This window comes from Hemicordylus capensis, chromosome 1 (assembly GCF_027244095.1).
Source record: "Hemicordylus capensis ecotype Gifberg chromosome 1, rHemCap1.1.pri, whole genome shotgun sequence".
Classification (NCBI taxonomy): domain Eukaryota; kingdom Metazoa; phylum Chordata; class Lepidosauria; order Squamata; family Cordylidae; genus Hemicordylus; species Hemicordylus capensis.
Genome location: NC_069657.1, coordinates 24957538 through 24971880, shown reverse-complemented (window position 1 = coordinate 24971880; position 14343 = coordinate 24957538). Strand labels below are relative to the sequence as shown.

Below are 14343 nucleotides of genomic sequence, written 5' to 3'. Positions count from 1 at the left end.
AACCACCATGGCTTCCGCAAAGGTAAATCTTGCCTCATGAACCTTTTGGAGTTCTTTGAGAGTATCAACAAGTGTGTAGATAAGGCTGATTCAGTTGACATAGTATACCTGGACATCCAAAAGGTTTTCAACAAAGTTCCTCATCAAAGACTCCTGAGGAAACTTAGCAGTTATGGGATAGGGGGACAAGTACATATGTGGATTGCTAACTGGTTGAAGGACAGGAAACAGAGGGTAGGGATAAATGGAGAGTTTTCAAAATGGATGGAAGCAAGAAGTGGGGTCCCCCAGGGATCTGTACTGGGACCGGTGCTTTTTAATTTGTTCATAAATGATCTAGAAGCAGGGGTAAGTAGCGAGGTGGCCAGATTTGAAGATGATACCAAACCCTTTCGGGTAGTGAAATCCAAAACTGATTGTGAGGAACTCCAAAAGGAACTCTCCAAACTGGGGGACTGGGCAACAAAATGGCAAATGCAGTTCAATGTTGGCAAGTGTAAAGTGATGCACATTGGGATGAAAAACCCCAACTTCAAATATACGTTGATGGGATCTGAGCTGTTGGTGGCTGATCAAGAGAGGGATCTTGGGGTTGTGGTGGACAGCTCGTTGGAAGTGTCAACTCAATGTGCGGCAGCTGTGAAAAAGGCCAATTCCATGCTAGCGATTATTAGGAAGGGGATTGAAAATAAAATGGCTAATATTAGAGGCCTAGAGCACCTTTCTTATGAGGCAAGGCTACGACACCTAGGGCTTTTTAGTTTAGAAAAAAGGCGACTGCGGGGAGACATGGTAGAGGTCTATAAAATCATGCATGGAGTGGAGAAAGTGGATAGAGAGAAATTCTTCTCCCTCTCACATAACACTAGAACCCGGGGTCATCCCATGAAATTGATTGCCAGGAAATTTAGGACCAGCAAACGGAAGTACTTTTTCACACAACGCATAATCAACTTGTGGAATTCTCTGCCACAAGATGTTATGACAACCAACTACCTGGATCGCTTTAAGAGGGGCTGGGATAACTTCATGGAGGAGAGATCTATCCACCAGCTACTAGTCGGAGGGCCACCTCCAGCCTCAAAAGCAGGATGCCTTTGAGTACCAGTTGCAGGGGAGTAACAGCAGGAGAGAAGGCATGCCCTCAACTCCTGCCTGTAGGCTTCCAGTGGCATCTGGTGGACCACTGTGTGAAACAGGATGCTGGATTAGATGGGCCTTGGGCCCGATGCAGCAGGGCTGTTCTTATGTTCTTAAGAGAGGAAACCTTTCTACCTAGGACTTGCCTGTGATCACTGTAGAAAGCTAGGTATGTAGGATGTTTGCAGGTAGCCTTGCCATGTCCCCTAGAATTTTGTGTAGCCCCCAGATTTTGGGTCCTCCTCCCGGCTGCTAAATTCTACCCTGATTTACACGGACTTCAAATGCGTTGCACAGATTTTACTCTGGATCTGATCACATGAGAGGGCAGAGAAGGAGGGTAAAGTATACAAATCTGTCAAATAAATAAAATTCAAAGTAGTTGCCTCATATTTTGCATAATATGTAAATTAAGCCACCAGGATTTGGGACACTTGAATATGGCAACCCTATTTTTAGGGAACTCAAGCCACGTTCTTGTCAACATGTTGACTGCCAGGGAGCAAATGAAACCCCCTGTGTGGCTAGATGACTAGGACTGGAAACACAGATACCCTACAACATTTCATGGCTGAAAATAGGGGTGTGTTCATCCTTTCTGTTCTCATCTCAAGGCTCAGTTCACAAGCCTCACCTTCTCCATTGCCTCTACTCTTACACGTGGTTGAAATCTGGTCTCTACCTCTTGTACACTTTACTTGTGAGATAAGTGACTTACAGGCTGTCATCAGCAGTTCAGAATAGACCTCAGAAGCTCAAATAGATGGTTCATGCATGTTCATTCACCTGTGCGTGTGTTAAACACAGGATGCATCCACCCACCTAGAGCTTTAACCACCCTAGGAAGGGAGCTGAATCCCGAAGATTGACAGCTTTGGCAACTTTTCCTGAAAATGTCAACAAGGCATTTTCCAAAGGTGAGAATCGGAGCAGTGATTTAACAGGGACCAGAAAGAAAGAACTGTCCTTGGTAAATAGGGACAGTTTGAGCAGATGCACATCGTTAAAATGAGAAGTGGATAAACTACATCCTAACGTATTTTTCACCATGCTTCCAGTATTCACACAGTTAGAATGACTAAAGGATGAACCTTATCTCCCCCCCCGCCTTCCCCCCCCACATGCATACTTATATCTGAAGCCTCTAATCTGTTTTGTTACAAAATGAGGTGTACAGAATAAAAAGGTGTGCTCCTGCGTCTGCTTCCTTAGCTATCAGAGGATTCCTTTGGCACATTCAAAAATGAAGGAGAGGGAGAATATTTTGGAAACAGTAGCTCCAGGTTGCCATAAATAAGGCAACACTTCTCATCCAACCACCCCCCTCTTTAAATTTATAGAAAAACAAGATTTTTTTTTAATGCACAACCCCAACTCATAATGTGTATAATTCATCAGAAAATAAGAGGCAATGAAAATTGTGAGAATGCATTTGGTTTCGCACCTTGGAGTGAACTGTTTATTAACATTATTAATTTGATAAGTATAATGGCAATGAGCAGGAGATAAAATTCAAATCCATGTAGCTGAATTTCCTGTGGCCTTAATTTACTACTCCGGAAGAGTTGTTTACAAAGACGATTGGTATTAAGCCACGGGGTTCTGTGAAGATTACCACATACAATTAAATTTAGAAAAGTGTGTATCCATGGGAACAGCCAGTGCCTTACTTGAGAAGATATGCAAATCCTTATTTGCTTTAAGAGTAAAATTCAGTGGCTCTCCCCCACTGTACTCTCAGTAAGCAACAAAATATGTTCAACTCTGTAGAGGTTTGGTAACAACAGTATTGCGTATCTTACAGTTTTCTTAAAGCACCAACCATCAGAGTGAAGAAAACTAGTGGCTTCATTTTAATGAGAGAGCTTCTGACTCTTGCTGTGGGAGAAATTGCTGAAATATTATTCAGTGGTATGTGCTATAGCCCTTTTCATAATTCACATTTTAATTCTCTCAGATGTGCAATATTCTCCTGAACAGCATTAACACAGTGCACGGCAGACTGAACTAGTGCCCTGCCCCATGTTGCACTTATTTCATTTTGTTTGTGCAGGTTCTGGTAGAAGAACATATTAAGCTTCTTTAGAGCTGATCATGAGTGTATTATTTTTTCTGCCAATATGTGAACCTCCTTCCCCCCCTGCTGCATTGTAATTCTCTTCAACTTACCTATCCTTTGAAAATTGTTCTCTACAGCTTCCATTTCCTCCTTGGACATTGGTGCAATGCCATCTCATTCTCTCTCTCTAACCACTAATTCTGACTCAAGTTTGTGGACTACAAAGGAAGCTGCCTTATAGAGAGCGAGAACTCAGTGTTTGATTGAGGCATATAGTTTGTATTGCTTTTATATGAATGTATCTTTATCTTGCCCACCACCAGCGTTCTGAGATGGCCTTCTTTCAATCTCACATTTCCTAATGCATTTCTGATGCATCTCTGTGTCTCCGATTTAACATTTTATTGATTGATTGATCGATCATTTATTTATTTATAGACCGCCTCATCCATAAGCTCTGGGCGGTGCACAAGAAGTTTTAAAAGACATAAAAATAAAGACATAAAAGCAAACATCATTTAAAACACACTGCTTAAAACAATATAAAAATAATTTTAAACAATCCAAAACCATTTAAAGGTAAAATGTGCAGTCAAGTCGATTTCGACTCCTGGCGCCCACAGAGCCCTATGGTTTTCATTGGTAGAAGGGGTTTACCATTGCCTTCTCATGTGCAATATGAAATTATGCCTTTTAGCATCTTCCTATTTTGCTACTACCCGATATAGTACCAGCGGGGATTTGAACCGGCAACCTTCTGCCTGATAGTCAAGCATTTCCCCACTGCGCCACTTAAGGTGGCCAGTTAAAATACTTAAAAACAGTTTTAAAACATTGGAAGGCCAGGCTGAACAAGTAAACATATAAATGTTTCCAACTGCAAAGTGCTAGAGGATAAGGCAGGGGTTCTAAAACCACCTAATGGTGCAGCGGCAAAGCAATTTGCCTAGGGAGCAAGAGGCCGTCAGGTTGAATCCCCGCTGGTATGTTTCCCAGACTATGGGAAACACCTGTATCAGTCAGCAGCAATATAGGAAGGTGCATCATCTCATACTGCGTTGGAGAAGGCAATGGTAAACCCCTCCTGTATTCTACCAAGAAAACCATAGGGCTCTGTGGTCGCCAGGAGTCGACAGTGACTCAGCGACACTATCTTTCCTTTTCCTTTTCTAAAACCTGAGTCCCCAAATGTTGCCAGACTACCATCATACCTAGCCACAATGACATTTAGCTATTTGGGAATGCAGGTTTGAGAATCCCTGTGAAAATCCTGTTTCCCAAGCGCTGCAGATCACTTTAACTTCTCCCTTTCTTCTCCTCCTTTCCAAAGTGTTACGCAGCCCACCCCCAAATTTCTTTCACTGCTGCATTTCCAAGCCCATCTGCATCTCGTTGGTTAAACTTCATTTGCATACACTCCAACATTTTTGCAAATAAAGACAGAAATGCTCTTGTGTACTTACAGATCATTTGCGGAACATTCCTCCTCCCTGCATCAATCCATTATTACACATTGCTGAAGGGTCTTTTCTATCTGCCAAACACTATATGTGTTTATTCTGCAATACCTTGATCTTTACTGGCTTCTGAAGCAGAGTATGTTAGTAAATTGACCATAATTGTTCTTGTTTTAAGAACAAAAACAAAACAAACATGCAAAATGCTTAATGGAATCTTTTCATCTCAATATGGATCCAGTTGTATTTACTATAGAATAGCTGCTACTCAAACACGTTCATCAACCTTTACTATCTAATGTAAAGGTAAAGTGTGCCATCAAGTCAGTTTCGACTCCTGGTGCCCACAGAGCCCTGTGGTTCTCTTTGGTAGAATACAGGAGCGGTTTACCATTGCCTCCTCCTGCACAGTGTGAGATGAGGCCTTTCAGCATCTTGCTATATTGCCGCTGCCCGATATGGTAGCAGCGGGGATTCGAACCGGCAACCTTCTAATTGTTAGTCAAGCATTTCCCCACTGCATCACTTAATGTGGCTAAATAGATGTTTATGAACATGTGAAACAGCCGTATACTGAGTCAGACCACTCAGTATAAGTGGTCTCAGTATTATATATAGGGCACCTAGCCCTATTTTGTCTGCTCTGAACAGCAGCGACTCTCCAGAGTCTCGGACAGAGTTCTTTCCAACCCCTGCTAAATGATCCTTTTAAACTGAAGATGCCAGGGATTGAACCTGGGACCTTCTGCGTGCAAAACCTCTGCTGTACCACTGAGCTGTGACCTCACCCCAGTGGGATGATACACCAGCGTTTTGTGTTTGGGCAACCAAGAACAACTCATTTTAGCCAAAATCTGGGTCTGGTCATAATGGGGAGGAGAGCTGGTCTTGTGGTAACAAGCATGAATTGTCCTCCGTTGCTAAGGAAGGCCTGCCTTGGTTTGTGTTTGGATGGGTGACTACATGTGAACACTGTAAGATATTCCCATTAGGGGATGGGGCCAGAACTCAGTGGAAGCGCATCTGCATGCTTGCATGCAGAAGGTCCCAGTTTCACTCCCTGGTGGCTTTCCAGACATGGCTTTTAATTCAAACCCACCCCAGATTAGAGTGTGCCAGTCCACATATTTGTTTTGTTTACCTCGAAGGCCCTGCGGGCTATCAGGGATGAGTACACACCCGATTTTGCTTTCCCCTGAATTACTGTCAAGAATTACTGTGCATTCTTGCTTGGCTCGAATTATGTCCAGGGTAAAAAAATCCTCTCTTTTGCAGCAGCTTTTTTCTTTTCCTTTTTAAAAAAATTAAGCTTTCTGGTATTCCCCGCTGCTTGTGTGGAGTGGCTATTGGCAGTAATTCGGCTTTTTTGTTACAAAAAAAAAAGGGGGGGGGTTGACAGCTGTGTTGTCTGCTCTGAGTGATTTGCAATTGCGAGTACTGGGGGTGGGGGGATGCTGGGGGCGGGGGACACAGAGTTCAGTTTGGGTGCCAGCTATCGTTACTTCCCATCTCCCAAGCACTGAGAAAAACGCTGTCTGAATCCAGTTGAAAGCCAAGCAAGGGGGCTAGAAAGGGGGGAAATGGCCCCCCTCCCTCCTCTAAGGATCCGCCGCCACAGAGCAAGAGGAGGAGGGGGGAGCACACGAGATGCTGGTTCTACATAAAGCGGGGTGAACAGCTCCCCTCCTCAGAGGATCCGCTGCCGCCATGGAGCAAGAAGAGGAGTGGAGGAGAATACAAAATGATGGTTCTGCTTCTCTAGGCAGTGTGTGATCACTGGGGCGGGGGGAGGTGGGTTGAATTGGAGACACCAGGGGAAATGCAAGTTTTCTGCAAAAGATTCAGTGGGGGAGCAGCTGCTTCCACTAAAGTCTCTGAGCTCTAAATAATAGATCTTTGTCCAGCCAGGAACTTTGTCCTATGCCGGCTTCTCCGCTCACAAGCAGAAATTTCCTTCATTAAGCTTCTTCCCCCTCTTCCTCCACCACCGCCGCCCGCCGCCTCCTCTCCCCAGCTGCATTCTGCTCCCCTTGCAGTAGCACAGGTAGAGAGAGGCAGAAAGAGAGAAAGCTGCACAAAAGCTTCAGTGAATTTCAGAGGCCCCTTCTCTCCATGACAAGCCACCTGGGACGACTGCTTCTTAACCTTGTGCTGTGGGCCACCTCCAGCCTCAAAGGCAGGATGCCACTGAGTACCAGTTGCAGGGGAGCAACAGCAGGAGAGAGGGCATGCCCTCAACTCCTGCCTGTGGCTTCCAGCGGCATCTGGTGGGCCACTGTGCGAAACAGGATGCTGGACTAGATGGGCCTTGGGCCTGATCCAGCAGGGCAGTTCTTATGTTCTTATGTTCTTAACCTTCAATTTCCTCTGCACGCTCTCCCTCTTACTCCCTCCGTCAAACTAACAACGACGAAAAGGTATCTCACCTGTGATTGGTTGGAGAACCCCCGCCCCCCAAAGCCAGCTGTAGAAACTCACATAGGAAAAAGATCGCAGCAATTGCGGAGAGGAACTGACCCCATGTGGGCTGTTCCATTTAATCCCTGAAGTAAACATCTTGCAAATCTTCTGCGGAGCAGATTCGCTCTTCAGATACCCCAAGGCATAAAGCTATGTGTGAAAAACCTCCTGGCATCTCCAGGAAGGGCTGGGAGAAATCCCTGCCTGAAACCTTGGAGAAGCCACTGCCTATCTGTGTAGACAATGCTGAGCCAGATGTACCAATGTTCTGACTCAGTATAAAGCAGCTCCATATGTTCCTCTGACTTAAAAGCACAGAGGCTGATATCTGAGTTATAGGTATAGTAGGAAAAAGTAGAACCATGATTTACCAGACCAAAACAATCAGGAGTATCTCCCTTAAATAGGTCCTGTTAGAGTGTCCATACCCTAATCATTTCTCAAATATCTATCTATCTATCTATCTATCTATCTATCTATCTATCTATCTATCTATCTATCTACAATTGTCTATTCAATCTATTTGAAGTGTTTTCTGCTGAAAGCATTCTCTCTCTCTCTCCCCCCACTGCTGCTATGATGTCACCCCACTCTTGAAATTCCAGTCACTTTCTGATGTTGATCCAAGCTCTTGGTTTCTGTGTTCATGGCTTCCTATCATTCTGCTTCTGCTGCTTTCCTTACATCCCCACATTCATGTTCTTCCTTCCTGCACTTTGTGTGGGCCCTCTGTTCCCTTGTGGAACTTTCTCTTGCGTTTTATGCTGCTTCCAACATATCGAATGACTTCTCTCTCTTTATTCATAAAGCTGCCTTCCCTTATCCATAATTCATAATAGCACTCCTAATGGGAACTGGCTTTCTAACCTTGTTTGGCCAGCTAACAACCGCTGTGAGAGAGGTTGCTGCTGATCCCACTTTACAAGTAAGGAACATAGGCCTGGTCTGCTGCAGATTCTGTAGAATGAGATGGGGACGAAGGGGCAAAATCATCAGCCAGTAAAATGGGCACTACTGCTTTAGGTTGCAGGTGAGCAAGCACTAATGTTGTGTTCACCAAAAAATGGATGCAGAACATTTAATGTGTATAACAGGGGAGGGACGATTTTAATCAATTTCCCCTTCCCTCTGCCATCCATGGTGGTTCCCAAAAATGTGTTCTTGAGGGTCCCTCAGCCCTCAGTGTCATAATCTAGACGGAGACAATCTGGATGTCAGCCGCTTAAAAAAAAAAATTCCCTTGTTGTTGTTTTTAAAAAAACCTCCTTACAAATAGAAAACCCAGTACAGTAAAGAGCAGGCAAGTCTCCGAATACCATTTGCAGGGGACCAACAGCGGGAGAGAGGGCACCCCTCACCTCTTGCCTGTGGGCTTCTCAGAGGCACCTGGTGGACCACTGTGTGAAACGGGATGCTAGACTAGATAGGCCTTGGGCCTGACCCAGCAGGGCTGTTCTTATGGTCTTAAGTCTAAAATCTTTCTTCTGATTTCTGTTTGCAGGAGGTCCTATTTGTATGGGGATGGCTACGCTCTCAGTAGTAGAACATCTGAATTGTGTCGAGAAGGTCCCAGGCATGGGCGTAACATCCATTGGAAAAGGGGGGACAAATGTACCCCGGCCTGGAGGGTCAGGGGGCCCAGAAGTGGTTTTTAAGGCTGCTGCCAGGTGCTGCTGGGCCATGCAGAGCTTGCCCCCAGCTTCCTCCTCCCAGCCCCTCGCCACTGCTCTGCCCTCTAGCCTGGCTGCCATGCAGGAGCTGCAAGAGGTGGGGCTGCCCAGCCCCGATCTGCCGCCACCCCCAGGCAGAGGACTGCGTCCCCTGACATCAGACCCAGGGGGCGTGGCTTGGGGCTCTGGGGCACATGCATGCAATGGAGGCTCCCTACTGAACTTTGTCCCCCGGCTGCCAGGAATCTTGCTACGCCCCTGGCACCTGGAGTGGCCGAGTGGGGATTTGAACCTGGGTCTCTCCAGTCCTGGCCCAAGACTGTAACTGCTATATCACACTGGCTCTCTACCACCTCATTTTGCTAACTGTGGGGACCAGACCCTAAGATCAAAACTGATAGTTTGCTGAGAGTCATCTTTTAATTAGAAACGACATACAGTATGTTGTTCTGCCTGGGGTCTTTTGGAAAATTCATGACTGAAGTGAAAACCTGCTCTCTCAAACAACCTTTCCCACATACCTTTTTGTGCATGAGTAATTCATGTTTTCTGATTGATTTTTCAGTCATTTTAATGGTCTCTTAGATCTCCCAATCCAGCCACGGTGTGTTTTCATTTTGTGTCTTGATAGCATAGGCATTGGACTGCGGGCACACTCAGTAGGGGCTCTGTTGCTTTCTGTGTTCTGTCCCGTACCTGCTGTACTGCTGGCACTACATAAATGCTGCCTGAAATCTGCATTTTCGTTATCTGACACTATAGGTTCAGTAATGAAAATATTGACTCACAAGTGTGTGTACTGCCAAAGGCAGATGTTTGTAGGAAGCACATATTGCATCAAGTTCATGTATTTTTCAAACACATCTTTTCAATATTTTCTTTGAAAACTAGAAACATTTTTAATGTGGTATCTGAGAAACTCATTGATTGATTGATAGCAAACCTTACAGGCTGTATTAACATTCCTAAGTTTTTCCCCCTTTCTGGCTCAGGTATCTGCAGTTTTTCAGGAGAAGGGAGCGTCTGGGTGATGCTCATCTTGCATAGATGTAACACTCCTAGTCTCCTAATGGGCTCAAGCTTCTCTTTCACCTCCTCCCTTCTCTCTCTTTGTCGATGTACTCCTCATTCTCTTCACTTTCACTGAAGTTTGCAGTGATAATAGGTTTAATTTCAAATCAGAGTTTGCAACCATAGTTAGAAAATAGGTTTGTATGCTCTGGTTTAATTTAACTATGGCTCATGTTTGATTTAACTCATGGTTCATGAAGACATAAAATTGTACCAGAGTTAGAAAATCACCACCCTGCACCAGAGCAGGGTGGAGTTTCATAGGTGGGAGCAGCCTGAGTTTGGAGCTTGGGGTCCAACAATATGAGATATTTACTGCATGCTTAGCAGTGGTACATCTCTTATTTTATTTTTCTAAAAAGCAACCAGTGTAAGGAGGTGAGACTGCCCCATCATGTTTTAATCCCCATGTTTAAGGGGAGACTACTAATTTAAGGTGGAGTCTACTAGCTGAAGCCACCTTAAGTGGCGCAGCAGGGAAATGCTTGACTAACAAGCAGAAGGTTGATGGTTCGAATCCCTGCTGGTATGTTTTCCTATGGGAAACACCCGTATCGGGCAGCAGCGGTATAGGAAGATGCTGAAAGGCATCATCTCGTACTGCACGGGAGGAGGCAATGGTAAACCCCTCCTACCAAAGAAAACCACAGGGCTCTGTGGGTGCCAGGAGTTGAAATCGACTTGACAGCACACTTTACCTTTACCTTAGATAGTAAAGGTTAATGAATCTATTTGAATAGCAGCTATTCTATAGTAAATACAACTGGATCCATATTGAGATTAAAAGATTCCATTAAGCGTGTTCCATTTTTGTCTTGTTTTTGTTCTTAAAACAAGAACAATTATGGTCAATTTACTAACACACTTTAAAGGGGCTGTTTGGTTGGACTTTGTTATTGCCTACAGTATGGAGTTAAAACAAAAAAGTGAAACAGTAAAATCCCTTTTTACACAAACATACACCATTCTCCTGTCTCTCTTCTGTCATTATTTTAGGACTGCAGACCTTTAGCCGTAAGAGTGAATTCCGAATCAGCACTTTGGAGTTTCACCCTCTTGATCCCAATGTTTTTATTTGTGGAGGATTCAGTCCAGAAGTTAAAGCCTGGGATATAAGGACTTGCAAGGTACAAAGAAAACTGAAACAAAATGTTATTTCCTGCTTGATAAGTATTCTAGAAAGGTAGAATGCATGTGAGTAGGTAATGATGCTGTTTTGGAGAGGATAATTGGCATTTTCTTATGAAACAACATGGGAACATGATTTTGTCAATCATTCTTGCTCTATCTTATAGAAGTAACCATCATCTACAGTCCATGATGTACAGTCTCTAAAATAAAAGTGGAAGGAAAAAGGAAAATGTGAACACATCTGAAAAGTTTATTTTGCAATTAATTTTCAGTATAACTCAACTGCTCATAAACCCTTAAAAGAATTCATTATCAGTAGTGTAAGTTTACAAGTACAGAACTGTCTTCCCCAATAAAGTGTGTTTAGGGTTTTCAAAACTGTTTGCTATTTTCCTATTCATTTGTAAGAACCTTTCGCATTTTAAAATTTTATTGATTTTTACAGTACTTTAACAATCAAATTACACTTAATTAAGTAAATATTGACTTCCCGCTTACCAGTCTGCGTGGTTCTTGTTAACTATACATATAAGCCATTGCTATAATAATACGAAACATATATACTCAACCTTACAATTCGATTTGACCCTACTGAACCTGCTGTAAACCTACTAAATTTCAAATCCTGCTGAAAGGTCCATGTTAGAAAAATAGTTCTTTAAGTAAAGTAAGAAAGGTTCCCAATCATCTTTGAAACATTCCAAGTTTTCATCCCTTATAAGTGTTGTAAGTTTTGCCATCTCATATTGTAAGAACCATTTAAAAAAATATTTCTGTGCATCTAATAATGTCTAGGACTGGATCTGGCATCGGAAGGTTTCGCATTAAGATTCTACACAGTATTTGATACTGACATATTTAGAGCCAGCTAGTGTTCCAATACATTTCAAATTGATAAAAAAAATCCTTTGAATATTACATGCTGCTTGCTAGAGCTGCACATTTTTTCACTTGGGCTCCATTTAGAGATCAATTCAAAATGAAACATTTGGTGGGGGAGAATGAATTTGCTGGATCAGAGGTCCATCTGGCCCAGCATTTTGTTTCCAGCAGCAGCCAGCCAGATCAGCCTCTGGATTGCCTGTAAAGTCATAAAGACCCAATGGAAGGGAAGTGCACGAGCCGATTTGGCATCTCCTCTGGGAAGCACCAAACCACCTCAGGCAGCAGCATTCAAACTGGCTCAACGGGGTGGGGAGCTCTTCCCTTAAAAAGCAATGGCCATGCAGGACTGTTCCTCACAGCCTCAGCATGGCAGCAGCACGCACAGAGCCGGCGTGCATGCAGGGAACAGTGCCGCAACCCTGCATGGCCATTTCTAGTGTGAGTGCCACCAGTGAAAAAGCGACGGGGCAGGGACAAGCAGGTAAGGAGCCCGTTACCGGTTCCTTAAGGGAAACGCTCTCCGCCATTCATGCACATCCCTACACAATGGTTCCCTTTTGCAGGGCTGGGCAGAAATGGATGTACTTTGCCTTCAGGAATACCAAAGAGTAGGCCTAAACAAGTATTAATCGAAGTCAAGCACCAGACACAGTAATTATTCTGGCTCAGGGACAAACGAAAACTTTTATTCTGGTGGGTGTGGCCCAAAGAGCAGTTTTCCATTACAGCTAATAATATTTATACTAGTGGGCCCGGATGCAGAGCATCTGCGCCCCTAGTTGGGCCCAGCCGTTTTTTCCTGCTTGCCCGCCTGTCAGCCGCCCCTGGCCAGCCACCACCACCTCCTCCAGTCAGCTGGTGCGGCAGCGCTGAGCCGGTGGGAGGAGGCGGCCAGCCACCTCCTCCCACTGGCCCATTTTCTGCCACTCACCCGCTTCCTCGGCCAGCGCGGCTCTGCCAGCCAACTGCTTGCTCCCGCGGGCTCGACTCCGCCGGCTGGCTGCCTCCTCCCACCAGTGCGGCTCCGCTGCCAGCCTCCTCCTCCCACTGGCCTCCTCCGCCAGCCAGCCACCTCTACCCGCCGGCATGACTCCATCTGCCGCCTCTGCCCATCGGTGGCCTCCGCCTGCTGGCGCAGCTCCACCGGCCACCATTGCTATTTTCTGTCCTGCTCGCGAACTCTCGTGAGATGTCCCCCGCACATTAGAACCGGCACATCTTGGAGAAATAAGTTTATAGTTACTGCTTTTCAACAAAAGTTCCCAAAGCAGTTTATACAGAAAAAGAAATAAATAAAGTTGCTTCCCTGTCCCCAAGGTGCTCAGTCTCAAAAGAAATACAAAGTAGACATCAGCAACAACCACTGATGATGTGCTGCAGATGGATAGGAACAATTGATCTCCCCCTGCTACATACAAGAGAATTGCCACTTCACAAGTTCTCTCTTTGCTCAGTTAGCAGGAACAAAAGGGAAAAGTAATTTCTAAAGTATGCAGTATAGTTTAAAGATGTCTTGATGTCATTGAGTCATTCTGTCAGCTCAACCTGGATGTGATACTTGAACCTACCATTTTGGTAATTAAAAAAAAAAAAATTAAAACAATGTTCAGACATTGGAACTCCATTACAGGAAACGGTAAGTACACAATAAATACAGGTAAGTACCCTGGAACTGCTGGAGCTTAGATGCAGAAACAAATCACAGTTTAAGTACACAGTTAACACAGAACACAGCTTAGTAAACACTAAACCTTCCTTTTGGGTTGCCCCAAAATCTGTTACAGGTGCCCTGCAACAACAACCCATTGAATGTTACCTCTCCTATACTCAGCCTCCCTTCCATGGTTATGTCTTTCTGGGCAATGTTATGCAAGTGAGTGGAAAGTATGAACTTAATGTGCCAGGGTCTCTCACCTGATAAGTACTGAAGATACAGAACACTTTGCCATTCTTAACTCCTCTAGCACCACTAGAACCATCTACATTTATTTGGATACAAGGTTGTAGTGATGGCAGGGCTTCGAGTGAGGACTAGGCCTCACTCAGAGCAACTAACCAAGTCAGTTAAATGCATCAGGGAAGTTAATTTTCTTTGCTTGGATTCTGCGTTGCCAGGTTAATGAAACCTCTCTCTTACAATCTGTTATATGAAAAGACAATTATTCTTATTGCACACCGTTTTATTTTAATCTGATAATAAATCATTGTTGCTGAAGTGTGCTACTCTTCATTTTGAGTCTGCTGTAGTCATACACCTTTGGAGGTCTAGGATTGCTCAAAATCCTTTTGGTGAGTGTCTTTTTGGGGTTTTTTGCCACCACCCCCAACTGGAACCTTACATGGAGAGTGGGTTTTCCCAAATCAAAACAAAGTGGATAGTGAATCCCTTCTGTGTTCCCTACTGTGAATCCCTTGCAGACAAAAATTCAACCCCAGTGAACTCTCCCTTCCTCCTCTGACTCTGGTAGGA

General features: G+C 44.4%; 1 protein-coding gene across 5 annotated transcripts in view; it reads left to right on the top strand.

Moving 5' to 3' along the window:
* Positions 1 to 14343, top strand: part of WDR25 (WD repeat domain 25) — a 190724-nt gene that overhangs the window by 126615 nt on the left and 49766 nt on the right. For 4 of the 5 annotated variants that reach the window (XM_053275173.1, XM_053275145.1, XM_053275164.1 and 1 more), the window contains exon 4: positions 10854 to 10984. The exons of the other annotated variant lie outside the window; for it this stretch is intronic. In XM_053275173.1, the coding sequence (XP_053131148.1) occupies positions 10854 to 10984 (131 nt within the window). The remainder of the gene's footprint in view (positions 1 to 10853; positions 10985 to 14343) is intronic. 5 annotated transcript variants of the gene reach the window in all.